The sequence below is a fragment of the Lepisma saccharinum genome, chromosome 2, assembly GCF_977018435.1.
Source record: "Lepisma saccharinum chromosome 2, izLepSacc3.1, whole genome shotgun sequence".
In the NCBI taxonomy this organism is placed as follows: domain Eukaryota; kingdom Metazoa; phylum Arthropoda; class Insecta; order Zygentoma; family Lepismatidae; genus Lepisma; species Lepisma saccharinum.
This window is the reverse complement of record NC_139230.1, coordinates 209,188,328-209,205,911: the sequence shown is the minus strand read 5'-3', so window position 1 is coordinate 209,205,911 and position 17,584 is coordinate 209,188,328. Positions and strand designations below refer to the sequence as shown.

Below are 17,584 nucleotides of genomic sequence, written 5' to 3'. Positions count from 1 at the left end.
TTTTGTAACCACAATCATCTTACCTTACTTTCAGATAACAGGCTGAAGTACGGTCTTCTGCTATGACATATGTTGACCTACTTTGCCCTCCAGAATTTGATCAACATATTATTGATCATGTTAACCACTATAAAAGTTAATGAAGTGCAGCATTCTGCAACAAAATTTTCTTTCCAAGATATGGTTCTGTCTAACAATGGAATAAACGAAGAATTATTTTCATTTGATATGCATTACATGTATTTAAAAAAGTTATCCCAACATGCATGTCTGTTAATGAGTTATGGGCATAATGTGATGTGATAATGGACATCTCCAGGTTTCTATGTCAACTGAAAAGGAAATGCTAAACAAGATTTGTTCTTCTCTTCATGCAGTGTTTAGCAATGCTCTTTGCAGTATTGATCTAAAAATATTGTCTTTGGTATAGTCAGGGAAAAGTTGCATTTTATAACTAGACCTCGGATTTTTAGATTCTAAAAATTGTGCTTTTAAGTTCCTAAAATAGACTCTAAAAATCCTGAAAAAAAAAAACGTAAAATGGTACAAAATTCCTAAAAAAAATACTGATTAGATACATTCGTCAATAACAAATTTCACAAGAACCGTAAGAAATTGTATATATATTAAAAAAATTCTTACGGTTCTTGTGAATATATACATACATATAACAATCAAATATTAATTTTCTAACCAAATTGTCATTTCTTTACATCATTTTCAAAACAATCCACAAATTATTGTAATACTATGCTTGTGTTGTTAGCAAAAGTTACTTGTTGATATGAAAAATGAATTATGCATGTCATGTTTTATTTGCTGCACAATATCAGGGTGACTACTCACTTCGAATTCCTGGGAATTATTCGCGTATGTGTGAATTTTGGTAAAACATGAAAAATTGCAACTTTTATTAACCCAAATCCCATTAAATATATACATATTTATAAATGCCCTGAGGCAAGTTTCTCTCAGTTCAGCTTTTATTTAGATTTTTATCAAGGAGGAAAATGAAAGCTGTATGGAAAATAAAACAAAATTTTCTCAATCTGTTTACTTTGTTAATGTTTTCTGCAGAACAATCTATCTGACAGACAGACGATTATTGCAAAATAAGATATGTTGGAACTTGATTAGGTAATTTTTTGGGTACATTGGAATCACACAGACCCTTTATATTGTTAATATATTTGGGGGGGGGGGAGTGTCAGTGGTGAGAGTCTGTAATACGCTAGAATTTTTGGAATGTTCGCCTTGAAAATTTGGAATTGCACTTGAATTTAATCATGGTCCTGGTGACCACCCTTAATCTTTGTTCATGTTATCCACAGTCAAACCCTTGTCTCTGTGATGATAATTTTATGTGCTGAAAATTATCTTTCAACAGAAACAGTCAGTGGTGCAAATTTGAATGCTGAAATGTTACTTCGAAAGGCATGAATGCCACAACATAACCGAAGTGACAAGAAAGTGAGCAAGACCACAGGGGTCAGAAGTTTGCACTTTGGACAGGCAGTAGAGGCGATTGGGTGCCAAAACTGGAAATGGGGGAGGAAGGGGGGACATGGACAGTTTACTTTCTCTTAGTACACCAGACTTAGCATTAAGAGTCCTTAGTGCAGGGGGAAACTTCATCTAATCGCTGCCATTGTGTACAGGTAACTGGCATCAGACATTTTGTTTTGTTCAGAGCTTTGAAAAACATCATAGACTTGCAGGGAGTGACATCGACAGAGAACATGTTTCAAACACGCCAGTCATTGAATTGCTTCATTACCAAACCAATTAAATACCTGTGTGAGCTATACAAATCCTGTAAAACCTAAAAAAATATATAAAAACCTAAAAAATGGTTCAATTTAGGCACATAAATCTAAAATAGGTTCTAACAAGTAAAATAGGTTATTTTTGGCACTATAAAACTTCGCCCGTTGTTGCACTTTTTAATGAAATGCTTACATAACTTGTTAACTCTTATTTACCTGCAAAGGAAAAAATAGGTTAAAAACCTAAAATCCGACGTCTAGTTATAACCTTATTGAAAAACAGGCTGCAAGTCCTACAACTTACACCCTATCCTGAACAACAACCTTGCACCATGTTTTACCTCTTGATTTTTGACATAATCCGACTTGGCACCCAGTTGATTGATTTGGTGTTTTAAGTCCACTTCATGCACAGTAAGGCTAATCAGGACTGGACCTACAGTTTAAAGTGGGATCCGAACCACTATGTGCCTCCTGGGACCCCGTGATTACAAGGTGACGACGCCACCACTGCGTCATCGGGGAGGCCCGATTAATGATTCTGTATCAATGGCAATTTTTTCCTGAATATACATTCAGACATTTATCATGTTACAATCATCATCCATAAAAGACTAAGAAGCTTTACACCTCATAACCAAGCCTGTACTGGATACCAGAACAGATTTGGAACTATAGAGTAAATAGCACTAACTTATGTATTAGTAACATATACTTGAAACTTATTATAGCCATATAAATAGTTCGCAAATAACAAACAAATGCAGGGAAACCATACAACTTCCATGGAAAAGACAGGCTGGTCTAAATATACGGCACCAGGACAATAAGTAAACACCCCTGAATGTGTGTGGGTGGAGGATGGGAATTATTAGTAGCTCCTCCCTTTCTTTTATTTGTGCAAACCTGTTTACCCCCAAAATTGCACTCTACATTTTAAATAATTTAACATTTTTCTTTCTGTTCCAGTGATGGATTCATCCCTTCAGATTAGAGAACAATTTCAGACACATTATCTTGAAATAAAGAAATGGAAGACTGCATGCTCTACACCTTATAAGAAGGTACAACACACAAATGGAATGGTGCCATTATATTTTCCAGCATTATATCTCTCTAGCCCCAACTAAACAACATTCATATTTTGGAAATGAGAGAAGCAGTAGTAAATAAATCCTGAGAACCTTGTACTCACTTTTTCCGCAAAGCTGTTTTTCCTCTTCTATTAAAAACAGCTTCACAGAAAAAGAAAATACTAAGGTTCTCTGTATTTATTTAAAGCAACATTGTTCTGAATTTTACATGTTCTTTGCTGCAAATGAATTACCATACTTATGCATGTATAACGTGCACCCTGCATCTCATAGCAAAAAGCAACAAAAAATTATATATCTTACATATAATGTGCAGAACAATTCAGAAAAAAAAGAGATGATTCAGTATCCATGTGATGGGTGGTGCTCATGTGATCACTGCCATAATAGCAGAAACGATTTTTGAGGAAGTTATTTTCCATTATTTCTCACCTGACAAATAGCAATGATTGAGTCCACTTTATGCACAGTCAGGCTAATTGGGACTGGACCTCCAGTTTAAATTGGGATCCGAACCACTATAAGCCTCCACAAGGTATCGCACCCGAGACCCCTTGATTACAAGGCAACGATGCTACCACTGTGCCATCAGGGAGGCCCAACAAATACCAATTATTCAGCTCCCGTCTGATGGGAGGTGCACACTAGATTGCTGCCAAAATGGTGTTGTTTTGCTCAGTGATGCAAAACATTATGATAGAAGGCAAATAAAAAGGAAAAAAAATTACATCATGGAAGCAATTCTTAATGAAGTGGTTTACTATGTTTTCCTGCGAACATGGACAAACTCATGGGCATAATTTGTATTGTTGATACATGTGTTATATGCAGTGACAACGCAAAAACATGCTTTTCATGTGAGCTGTCAGAATTATTCCATGTAAAACATACACTGCAGTTTTTGGGTGCATTATGCATGTGTAAATACTGTATCTACACACCCCTGAAATGCATAATCACGATTACACTGTACTTTGATTATGTTTTTTCATGGTTTCCTTTTATGGGTTATTTAAAAAATGACACTATACTCGGAGTAAATGTGTTAAAAACTACACTTTAATTCTGGCATGTCTACATGTAGTATAAACATATGATAAACAACAATATCTAAAGTACTCAAGATGTTTCTCGGTTTCAGTTTACCAAATATTTCTTTGAATTTCTTTCACTTTAGACAAGCTCATGCTGCTTACAGACTTAAATGTAACACTTGCAATGGACACACCTGTCTAACACACACACAAGTGAATAAAAAAGAAAGGTTCATTAATTTTATTTTTCAAAATATTGGGCAATATTAATGTTCTTATGGTTGCCACGATCACAATGAGCCCATTCCAAAAATCACACAAGTTGAACGTATTAAATGAGTTCCAGTCACTGACTGTGCCATAACTGCATTCATGTTTTTCGTGAGGTTCGTTATGCCATTCCAAAAGTGGCTTCTCATGCGAAAACAAGATTCACCAAATGCACGGGTCAGGAGGCTGGTTCATTCAGTGAGAATAGTCTGTTGCTTGCAGACAATGTGCATGTATGATGGCTTCAAACTAAGTTCAGAAAATGTATTGTAATTTTAACAGAGAGCAATATGAAGCAGCATGCACAAGATCGAGTGTGCCTCAACTGTTCTTACAAGGTGATTAAAATAAGTAACAGTGTCTGCAGTAGAGTTTATTTCTGCCAGAAGGACATGTCTTCCACTGGACGCCATGAGAAAACTTTCTATAAACAAAATGTTGTGCCTGCGCTTGAGCCTACAGCGTCCCATAAGTCTGTAAAATAACTGGTTTCACCAGGTTCATGAGCCCAGTTATTTTCGTTGGATTTGTTAGTTTCGTTAAGACTTAAATCTGTACTAAAATTGTATGCCAAAAGTATTCTGATAGTTTCATTGGGCTGAACCTGGGGATGTGACAAAGTTAATTTCCGATGTAAGAATAATGGCTGAATGTGAGACATTGAAACTGGTAAAGGAATTAAAATTCTGGTATTTAAACTTATTCCAATATTCAATTTCTCACTCTAAAAATTTTCATCACAGAGGACATATTGATACAATTCTGGCAAATTAACTGCATTACATAGAAACAGCTAACAAACATGATTTTAAAGCTCTGTTTCCTCATATAATGATTTCAGATCATATAACTTTATTCCTTCTTATAAATATGTGTAGGCTGTAAAACTATAATACACAAACAGAACTTTCAGAGTATTTTCATTTTTGTCATGCAGAAAATGAAATTGTATTTATATTAAATGTGATGTGTATTGGAATCACTTAAATAGTGACATTAAAATAGGTTTAATCGAAATCACAAGTATATTGAAATAGTTGTTTTTCCTGTTTCATCACATCGCAAGCTGAACCAATTACTTCACTGATGTATTGGGTTGATATCAGTGGTCGGACAGTATGAGTTTGAATTCAATTAGTGCCACTTTATTTGAGTGTAGGAATGCCACAGAATATGGAAAATATAAAATTTGCATTAATTCAGACCTAATATTGTGTGGCAAAAGCAGATTTCATGATTGAATGACTGCAAATTCTACATTAACCTATCACATGTCTACAAACAGTATACAGCAAATCGATCAAGTGTTATTATAATGTAATAATTTCATTATCAGTAGTAATCAATAAGAGTATCGGTATTGGCTTAAAAGTCCCAGTATCAATGACTCACTGAAATTAGGGATAAGACAGATTAATCTCGATCAGTATCAGCTTATTTAGGCATATTGGTAATGTCTCTGGTAATGTTACCAATCCTTGTACTTAAGTGGAAATTCTGCCATTAAATTATGTTATTAAATTCATACATCCAGGTTTTGTAAGGTGAATGTCTAAACACTATGGTTTTTCTCTCAAAGCAAAACTTATTGCAGTCACCTGGTTACAAAAATAAATGAGGTAAGTGAACCTTTCCCTTTCTTCAAGGAACATTTGCAATTTTATATTGGGTCAATAGACTATCAGGTATCAGTGTTGGTAAATTTTATGTGCAGTATCAGCAACAATTTTGTTTTGGTTCACCCCTAATTAATAATTATGATTTTGGGTGTGTTCATTGCAGCATTCATTTAACACTAGGACAAGTTTCGTATCAACATGAAATAAAGGACAGAGATTAAGAATTAAACTAAAGTATTTTGACTAAAATTCCTATTGACAAGAAAGCAAAACCTATCCAAGAACTACAATCTCTATAACTATGATAAAGGGTGATGCTGTGTAGAGGTACATAAGGACAAAACATATGACGACACACATGTGCCTCATTACCCACAAAAAATAAATTTCCAGGCCATACTAAGATATAAAAAGAGAAGTAGATTAAAAAATGTAAAGTGTCAGAATCTACAGCATGTCTGAGAAATCCCTTTGTCCCTAGATTACATTACATAGTACAGTCACGGACACTTGCGGGTTGTAACGATCCCATTAGGAGACAGTGTGATTGCTACAACTCAGAAGTGTCTGTGACTGTGCATACTACCCCTAGATGTATGTGGCATATTTATTTATTATAACACATGTATCTATTTATTTGCATTATAACATACTTGCTAACTTTATATTGCATTACAGTACATTGTTTGCCCTGTGCATTGTTTGTGCACCCACACATGTCACTAGCCATTCATCAGCACTGTAACTACGTCTGCTCACAACAGCCATGAAGCAAAATTAAAATTCGAGTGAGCATTCCATATGACCTTCAGAGCAAGGATGTCAATCACGAAAATGAAATCATTTCCAAGTAACCAAATACTGACCAATTTTCAACACGGTCGCAACAAGATACGTGCAAGTAGGGGTATGGGTATTTCTCAGAAACTCTGTATATCTTGGAAGTAAATCAACGTCTGTTAATCAGCATCAGCTTTCAGACTGATGTGACAAGTTACACGGGACTCTATCCATTGCTACCCATGCACAATCACCAGACCAAAGAGTGATGATTCATGGTATTCAGAAAACCACTCTGTCTGAGCGACATGTGCAACTTGTTGTATCACTCCGGTACAAAAGGTTACATTCTGAAGTTTCATTCCTAAGTAACAAGTTTGGTTTGAAAGTTGCCTAGGAGACATAATCAAGCAACATGAGAAAAATAGTCTGCTCCCTTTTGAAGAACAGATTTGACTGGACAATCAGTATGAGATTTAAACTGTGGGTGCATTTAACTTTGTACCAGCCATGACTGTTGTGTCATGCTGTTCAAATCATGAAAATGTTATCAAGACATACTGAGAGGCCAGAAGTTGTGGGTATGAATTCCAGATTGACGGATGGATGTTTCCCTGTGTTTCTCTAATCTATTTCAGCATTTATCCTTATTGCAAGTAACCAACAAATGTAAGAAATATAAAACCGTATGTATTTCACTTTAATTTACATTACTTTTCTACCTCTTCAGGTTAATTGTAGGCCTCCCTGATGGCATAGTAGTAACATCATTGCCTTGTAATCAAGGGATCCTGGGTACAATACCCATGGAGACACACAGTGGTTCGGATCACACTTTTAAACTGTAGGTCTGGTCCCAATTAGCCTATATGTGCATAAAATGGACTTAAAACTTGAACTCAGGTTAACAGCAAAAATAGAAATTTCTGATAGGATGAAATTGATAAAGTGGCACACAGACTAGGCTCAAACCCAGAACCCTTGATCATTCAGTCAACACTCAATGTTCTCAGATATTGAGATGATATGTAATGTCAGGGAGAATTCACACCGAAGCGACAAGTGACATGCGACAAATGCTATTTGGGAATGAGTCAATCAATAGCAACATTTCTCACCGTAGCAGCATGAGAGGCCACACAAGCCTGTGTTCGACTGATGAAATCCTCAAGCGACATGTGTCGCATGTCACTTGTCGCCTTGGTGTGAAATCTCCCTAAAATAGCAAAAAATACAATTACTAAAGTCATGTGCAGCATTACAGCTACAAAAATTAATATACATTTTTACTAACATGCTGCAGATAGTGGCATGGCCAGATGAGGTCATTGGGAGTTGTATTTCCTCCACCTGTGCCTCAAATTGGATTTAAAAAATGTTGGGAGACTCAACAAGGTGTTAAAAAAGGTAGTGACAAGGAACTGATGTGACCCCTTGAACAACCTAGGCTCACCATTAACTGCAGGCATTGTAAACTCCAGGACAAAGACAAGGAAAAACATACATTGTACCAAAAGTAGACAAGTCACGTAGTTTCTCTACACACATGTGAAAATTACGTGATATTTAAATCTTATAATTTTTAACTTCGTTAGTAACATAACACTGTTCATCTCTCACATTCCTTAACATTATATTTCTGTCACTTGCTAATTGTGATAATGAAGATGAAATTGATGAAGGGGCACTCACAAAGAAAACCCAATACCCAAGTCGGAATTCGAACCTGGGACCCCTGGCATCGTAGCAAACTGTGCTAACTACACCATGGACGTTGGCGAATGATGATTAGATGAAATAACAATTGCAGTGAACACCCATGCCCAGGTCAGGACACGAACCCTTGGTTGCGAGATCAAAAGTCTACTACCTTAATGTACTCAGCCCACGAGTGGGCTTCTTCAACCTTTGGCCACCGGACCTCTCGCTCGCCTGTATTCTCGTTCATGCTGGTGCATTTTCAAGTGTGCACTTATCAAACTTGCCGTGAAGTACAAAAAAAATCGTAACTCAAAAACAAATTGTCGTAGACATATGAAATTTGTTTTGTTTTCTTTCTTATAGACAGGGGGGATTTTAGCAGAGGTAAATGTATACCTTGTGCTTTTCAATAATTAGTGTTAAACAAAGAGTTGGTGTTTTAAAGTCCACCTTATGCACACTTAGGTTAATTGGGATTGGACCTACAGTTTAATGTGGGATCCTAACTACTATGTGCCTCCACCGGGTATTGAACCCAGGACCCCTTGATTACAAGATGATGATGCTACCACTGCACAATCAAGAGGCCAGTTAAACAAAAGAAGAAGAAAGTTAATTTTTTTAAAATAAGTTGGCTCCTGTCGTACCCTCATCAATAGATCGTGAATTTAAAAAAATGTAGTATGTAGCGGTAGTACATTCCTACAACCGTGCAAAGTTTCATTGAAATCAGACTGATACTTCGTCAGTAAAAAAATAACAACCTTATATAAAGTGGCAGTGTTGCCAGCTTTGGGACAATGTCCGGAATTTCGCTACTAGAATCTGCCCTATGGGTGCTGGATGGACCAAATTTGGAGGAAAGCACTACAAAAAAAAACAAAAAAAAAACTGATGATATGTAATACATGTGCCACAACTTTGAGAAAAAAAAACGGAAATTACGGGGTACAGAAATTTTGAGTAATTACGGAATATTTTAAAATTTGGGCCTTTGCCCACCCTACACCCCTCGACCCTTAATTTTCTGATGTTACTTAAAATGTTGCTTTTTACTCATTATTACATTTAGAATTTAAATTGTTCAAAAAGATGCAGTAGTTCAGCAGTTATAGCCTTTTATCTTCAACATAACCCAGAGTAACAAAAGGGGAACAAAGGGCTTTTTCAAACGGCGCTTGTTAATAATAGTAACAATGGATGTATCATTTTGTAATTCCAGTATATAATATCTTTATACATAAACTAGTGAACAAAAAAGACAGAACTCAAATACAGTGTATAGTTTTCAAGAAATGATGCATTAATTGCTGCTATGTGCTAACACGTGGTCGGGGCAAATTTCGACAATCGGGCCTGCACCCGTATTCCCCTTGAATCCTTAATTGTCAGATATTGCTTAAAATGTTGCATTTTGCTCATTCCTACTTGTAGAATTTTCTTTTTCAAAATGATGCAGTAGTTTACAAGTTATAGCCACTTTTAGAACTCTATCCCATAATAATATGGCAGTAACAAAGGAAAACAAAGGACTTTTTCAAACTTCCCTTGTAGTAGTAACAATGGATGAATTGTTTTGTAATTCGAGTATGTCATACCAATGATCACAAACACAGAACTGAAATATCATGTGTAGTTTTTGAGAAATTGCACATTAATTGTTGCTGCGTACTGCTGCTCGAAATATTGACCATCTGGCGTTAAGGGGTTCACATGTGGTGGTCAAAATTTCGACCATCAGGCAGCTAAAGGTTAAATCGTATTTTAGGTGTTATCTACCGCAATGCAAACTTAGTTCCACCCTCATCTTTCATGCTGTGACAGCATCATTACTGAAGCCATGGTTTCCCAGAACTTTCCTTGCCACATGAAGTCCTTCACAAACTCTGCACAATCAAGATACCTGGCAATCAAAGGTTAGATACAATTTATAAAACCAACTGTAATAATCAAAATTTAATTTATGGCTTCATTTTGTAAAAAAAAACTTATTCAGTACTAAATAGTCTTAACTGTACACTGTCAAATATTGAATTATCATGTAAAACATTTGCAAGATGTGTATTAAAATAAATCATATAAAATGTAATAAGAAATAGCAATCGCACACTATCAGGTGGAATATTTAGTAATTTGAGGTAATACTTTATAATTAGCATACCATGACATATTATAGATAAATTATTGCGCACACACTCCCCATACAGACATGCAATAACGCAGTCACCTTGTAATCAGGGAGTCCCAGGGGTGGAAGCACTTTGCGCAATGCTCAGATCCAATTTTTATCCTATCCCAATAAGACTATGTGAGCATTAAGTGGACTTAACCAATCTTTAACACACTGATAAACTACATTACAGTGGTAGGGGGCATCAATATTTCTTAATAACATTTTGCTTGTACAAAGCTTGTTGCAATGGCTATGAGTCATCTAAAAATGAAATTTTCTACTCTGCCGGAAAACATATTAAAAGCAGTGGTACGCTAAAGGAACATCATCCTGGTAAAGCTGGAATCAACACCTGCCTCTTAAATCAGGTATATGTATCGCCATGTACAAATATAGAGCTTCTCTTTCCATGGCAAAAACTGAAGATTTTCATGAAATGTCACATTTATATTAATCACTATAATGATCATTAGTTTCAGTACATTTTATATCAGTGCTCTCATCATTATCAATGATAATTTCATATTAGTCCATCCCAAACATATGAACATGATGCACATTCACAAATGAGTGTATGCTATGGTTAGGATGTTTGATATAAATAATATTTTACATATGATTTCCTCCTACCTAATGAAGAAACAATCACAAAACAAGAGAGGGCCTCCCCAAAGGCATAGTGGTACTGTCATTGCCTTGTAATCAAGGGGTCCCAGGTTTGATATCTGGTGAAGGAACACAGTGGTTCGGATCCCACTTATATTTACTACAGGGGTTGCAAGCAAGCTAAAAAAAATGCCATAAAATGTTTGCCAATGAGTAATTTCAGATACATTGCATGATTTTTAGATACTACTAACTTTTTTGTGTGTTAAGGAAAAACACGAGGAATCCAAGTTTAATTCCCAGAATCCACGTTTAATTCCCAAAGTCACAAAATTCCCTGTTATAATGGATGCATTTATTCCATGTTTCTCTCTCCTCTCTCTCTCTCTCTCTCTCACACACTCACACACACACACACACACACACACGCACACAAATAAGTCATGTCTGTACAAAAAGAAATCAAACTTTTATAGTAACATTTGTTAATGATACATACAACATATTCAGGCCCTGATAGCTTTCTAAGTAATTCATTCTCAAATCAGCATCATTTATTACTGCATTTTAAAATTTGAGCTATTACATTCATACACCATGTTTCAGTAACGGTGTTGACATTTTTCATAAGTTTGATCAGCATATGAAGGTTTCTAAACTGACTGGGATGTGACACAAATGTTATGGGTAAATAGTGAATCTTCAGTGTTTTCCGTTTAAAGTATGTGTCATAAACTTCTACTGGAACTCTCAGATGAATAGGCAATAATTTTCACAAATAATATCATGCAACCTGATTTTACTAAGCCACTTCAGGCAAATTCTGGGAAGGATTTTTAACTAGGGCTGAGCTGATAGATACCATTGGAATGCATTGATATTGACTGATACCAGTGGTATCAATACAAAATCACTATTGTATTGTATCAATATTGTCCTGCACTGTGGCTGTGTGGTCTAAGGCGTCATGCTTTGGGTTCTGGCTACAGGATGCATGCAGGTTCTAGTCTCCTGGGGGGCGTAAAAACTTTTCTCCTGAGATTTTGGCCTGTGTATGGGACCGGTGGTCACCCACCATGATGAGAAAATTGGGGAGCTATGAATGAGTAGTGTAACCTGGTCATGAAAACTTAAAAGAATGACTGGGGTTTCGTCATGCTGACCACATGTCACCCTGTAACTGGTTGAATGATCTCCCACCTTGGGTGAGTAAGGACAGGTGGGAGTGAGGCTGGCAGTCGGTAGGTAGGCCTGGGTCCTCAATGGGCTGTTGCGCCACAGGTTATTTATCACTCAATTCACCACAGAGTTTGTTAAAAACCATCTGATGTCTTTGAAAAAAAAACAAAAAACACCCATTACGTGCTTTGATTTCAGTCTTCCTCCATTTATGAGTGATCTCTTGCATATTCCTGTAACACAGAACCTGGCATGTGGTGATTTTTGGCCTTGGTACAGACAAACCACTCCCAAACCATTTCATCAATGTCTTAGTCTAAGGTTTTCTTAACTTTGCTTTTTTACTTTTTCCATTAGCAGTTTTCCCGCAGCTTTAAAATTTCTATTTTCTTCTTTAGAATATCACACTTTAGTTTTACCAAATTGAACATCTTTGTGATCTAAATTGTAGCTTTCCTGGCGAGGTGATTCGAACAGGTGTTCTCGGGTTACCAACCAGGTTAGATTGGGAGTTATCTACCAACGTTTCAAGCGCATACATTGCTCTCATCATCAGGGAATGTAGAAATGGAGACCAGTGTGGGGTTAATTATAGGACAATTATGGTGCGCAATTTGGGTTCTGTCTTCTTATTGGCTCGCTCTGGATCCTGTTGTTCTTTTTGGCTGCAACATTGTTTTTGCGGAGGAGCGAATTCCAGGCGTGACTGAGCTGGAGTCCCACGTCCCTGTTGAGATTGGTGCTTTCCCATGATATGGCTATGGCTTTGTTTACTCGTCAGTCCCAGCACCCAGCACATTTGCCTATTATTTTGATGTCAGCAAATAAAACCTTGTGTCCCTCTGTGATGCTGTGTTCTGCAAGTCCTGACTTTTCAGGTTGGAATAATCTGATGTTGCGCTGATGTTCATTGTGTCGTTGTTCAATGGTGCATCCTGTTTGGCCTATGTATGGTGTCCCACACTTGCAAGGAATATGGTATACTCCTGGAATCCGTAGCTCCAGGTTATCCTTGACTGAGCAGGGAAGAGCCTTGTCTTGAGGGGTGGTCTATGGATGGTCTTCACTCAGTGTCTTGCGAGAATTCTACTTAATTTCCCAGAGGTGTGCCCAATAAAAGGTAAAACTGTTGTAGTGGGATGTTCTCCTGTGTTGCTGCTAGCAGGGGGGCTGTGTGGTGAAGGGACCACATCCCCATGTTCAGCTGGTCCGGGTGGTGAAGAATTGGTCCTTTTTAGGACCACACTGTTGTCCAGGGTTAGTTTCCACTGAGGTCGGTGTGTGTGGGCTTTCTGTATACCTCTACCTTAATGCTCCTAGACTCCACCACAAGGTTCAATGTCTTGTGGTTCTCAACACACTAGCCCACAGAGCAGTAATTATTTCAGACGAAGATAACCTACAAGCAGAACTCAATCATCTTAGAACCATGCTACAAAAGAATGGATACAACATCAGGGACATCAACAGGACAATCAACAAGGCAGTGACATCTCAGCGGAAACCAACCCTGGACAACAGTGTGGTCCTAAAAAGGACCAATTCTTCACCACCCGGACCAACCGAACATGGGGATGTGGTCCCTTCACCACACAGCCCCCCTGCTAGCAACAACATAGGAAAACGTCCCACTACAACAGTTCTACCTTTTATTGGGCACACCTCTGGGAAATTAAGTAGAATTCTAGCAAGACACTGAGTGAAGACCATCCATAGACCACCCCTCAAGACCAAGGCTCTTCTCCGTTCAGTCAAGGATAACCTGGAGCTATGGATTCCAGGAGTATACCATATTCCTTGCGAGTGTGGGACACCATACATAGGTCAAACAGGATGCACCATTGAACAACAACGCAATGAACATCAGCGCAAGATCAGATTATTCCAACCTGAAAAGTCAGGACTTGCAGAACATGGCATCACAGAGGGACACAGGGTTTTATTTTAAGACACAAAAATAAAAGCCAAATGTGCTGGGTACTGGGACTGACGAGTAAACGAAGCCATAGCCAAATCATGGGAAAGCACGAATCTCAACAGGGACGTGGGACTCCAGCTCAGTCACGCCTGAAATTCGCTCCTCAGCAAAAACAATGCTGCAGCCAATAAGAACAGGATCCAGAGCAAGCCAATAAGAAGACAGAACCCAAATTCTGTACCATAATTGTCCTATAATTAACCCCACACTGGTCTCCATTCCTATATTCCCTGATGATGAGAGCAATGTATGTGCTCGAAACGTTGGAAGATAACTCCAATCTAACCTGGTTGGTAACCCGAGAACACCTGTTCGAATCTTCATGATCTACCTAACAGACAATTTATTATGCTCACTCACATGAATCACTTTTATTCTTGTGTTAAGATCAAGCACAACTCTCGTCTTTGTAGCCATGATGACAATTGACAGACCAAAGTATACACAAACTGTAGGCCTAGACCCCTTCTTGAGTAAGATTTCTGGGAGGGGAAAAACAATTGATTTGCAACACAAGTGCAGATGACTGCTCAATACATGAGACACACGACACCTGACCTGTATTCCAAAAGGTGATCGATAGATCATTAGGGTAGAAACTGGGAAGAACAGAGGCTGTGTCCGAAAGGATCAAAAAGCAGGCTTGAAGTAGGATCTTGTCAGAAGTGATGTCAAGGGCAGTTCAAAAGTGCCAATTAAATGAGCAACCAAGATTGCAGCATACAGCACTCATCATTGCAGGCTTGAATACTTGACTCGTACACTTGTTGTTCACTTGTTTGAAATCATGGAAGTTGAAACCCAGCCAGATGTTGATTGCAGTTCTTCTAATGTGTGCAAGTGTAAGTATAAGAACTTTTCACAATGGATGCGGTAAACGCGGTTTAAGTATTACCTGTGTGAAGTTTCGTGTTTCCGCATTGCACAAGTGGATAGTTTTTTTTTATAATAATTTCAAAGGCTCACTGCCTTCATTCACTAAGGGTATGGCATCTGGAGCAGAGATGGTGGCGTGTCTCTCAGCTCCAGATGCCATACCTTTAGTGAATGAAGGCAGCGAGCCTTCGGAATTAATTGGAAAAAACTACCCAATTGTGCAACAAAATGGAAACAAGAAACTTCATGTAAGTGAAGTGTTCTTAGTTTCATCTACTAATCATATTTGGTGCTGCAAGTCAAAGTGCAATTCGAAAGATTTTTGCTTCTAGTCCAAGGTTTCAAGACTGAACTACGACACTGTTCTCAAAGGATGTTTGCTTCCAGTATGGTTTTGCACCTTTTGGACATGGCCAGAGATGACATTTTTTCTGAGAATGCTTTTCGGAACATGGGAAGTTTTCCATATAATGGCTTCTCTTGATTACCATCTTCACGTTTGTATTTAATCCAGAGAATTTAGCATGTTTCTCAGCTCTAGAATCATGGGACCGGGAAATATTTCTGTTTAATAAAGGGTCTGCCTATGGCAGGTTTCACTGTAATATGCAACACTTCACCAACGCCCCTTTTATATATAAATCAACATCTGTAATGGCTAAGTAAACATTTTCCCCAAATTAAAGCAAACATTCTCTTCAAGTTTCTTTGAGTGTTACTCTAAAAAACATTGACAATCATGTGACAGACTAGTTTACTTAACAGTGTGAAATTTCATGCAGAAATGTTGTCACCAAAGCATGAGATTCACACACATTAATATTCAACTACAGAAGTTTGATTTCATGTTGGATAGACCTCGTGTATAAAATACTGATAACATTGCATGTTTACTCATCTCTTACCATCAATTCTGCAATTCTGCACAATTTACTATGCTACATAGAAGTTGGGTAGAATAAAATTCTCTTCTTGCACACATCCGCTGAACTGATATATTTAGATATAATATCTTACCATGTTCATTTTTCAGTTTTATAAGCTCAAGGCGAACAGTCCAAACTTCCCAAGGAATGCATTCATGTGGGAAGGGCCAGCGAGTCCTCTTCTTCTGGAAAAATTCCAAGGTGATTTGTCCTGATCTTTGTCCATCGTGGCTTCTCAATGCTTCAGAAAACACGGATATTTCCCTCTTTAAAGTTCTATCTAAATTTTCAGAGGCACAACAAACCTGCAACAGAATTTCAAGTTTTAGTGAAACTTTTCACTGACAGCCGACACTTTTCTGGCATTTTGGTCTTTCACAGGGTCCACAAACATGCTAGAGACACTTTCGTGGAACCTAATTATCCTCGGAATAATGCAAAATTCAAACTTTCTTCATATTTTCTTAGTGTGAAAAACATAACATACATTTCAATATTCTGATATAATTCTTAAATATTTTAAACCAAAATTCTTGGTAAATTGATGCATATAATTGGAGTAAAATACTTACACTCTTAATATTGATAATTTTCTGAACAACTATTAATTATTATAATTTTCGAGTATTGGTATCAGTGGGAATCAGTGAGAGTTTCGACATCAGTGTATCTTAGCCCTAAATAAAACAAGATTTAGAAGGCACTTTAAATCATAGTGAGTACTAAGAAGAGAATTCATGGGCGGGTATGACTCACTGGAAGAAGGAAAGTCCACTTATCTGACCTGCCACCTGTCAGAAATCAAGCTCACGATGCACAGCTCATGGTGGACAGACATGGGCTCACACCATCCCGGCTTGGATCTTTGCTGGACGGGACCCACTTGCTTTGAACTGCGGTCACAGACTAACAAGTTGCAGCATTGCTGGGACGTGGTTCGAACGGGTGTTCTCGGGTAACCAGCCAGGTTAAATCCACATTAGCGTTGATGCTAATGCTGATTTGACCTGCTGGTTACTCAAGGACACCTGTTCGATGAACTATTTATCAAGAACGAACTATATTTGAGGACTAACGGAGCTCTCAGACTGAAGCAACAATATACAAATGTCAAGCAACACAGGTCACTCCAATCCATAAAAAAACATTCGCTGTGCAAGCGCAACCAGCAGGCTGAGGTGACACTGGGTGTGTTCTTTTGCACCTAATCATGTCATTTTGGTACAAAGGTTTGCATTTGTTTCTGAATGTTTGATTCCAAGTGACACGTGTCACTCTTGCTTGTGACTTGTCATATCAGTCCAAAAGCTCCCTCTGGGATATGTGATGTATATAAATTTTCTAGTAATGTAAATGCTGCTCTGGGGTCACCCAGACTCTCATTATTGGCTACCTGGGGTCAAACTTTGGGGTAAAAGTTAGCCAGTGTGTGCTGCAGATCATATTCCCTTAACTATGGTTCATATTGAGGATGTGTGGAGTCCTACGTGCACACTCTCTATATTCCTCACTGGCTTGATACAGTCCACATGGGAACTTTACCCTTTATGATAAAAGCTGAGGCTGTTAGAAGCACTTAGCA

At 37.7% G+C, this 17,584-nt stretch overlaps 1 protein-coding gene across 1 annotated transcript in view; it reads right to left on the bottom strand.

Moving 5' to 3' along the window:
* The window catches only part of Atg101 (autophagy-related protein 101), a 40,200-nt gene that overhangs the window by 9,349 nt on the left and 13,267 nt on the right, over positions 1–17,584 (bottom strand). The window contains exon 3 of the mRNA XM_083117929.1: positions 16,094–16,307. Within this exon, the coding sequence (XP_082974055.1) occupies positions 16,094–16,307 (214 nt within the window). The remainder of the gene's footprint in view (positions 1–16,093; positions 16,308–17,584) is intronic.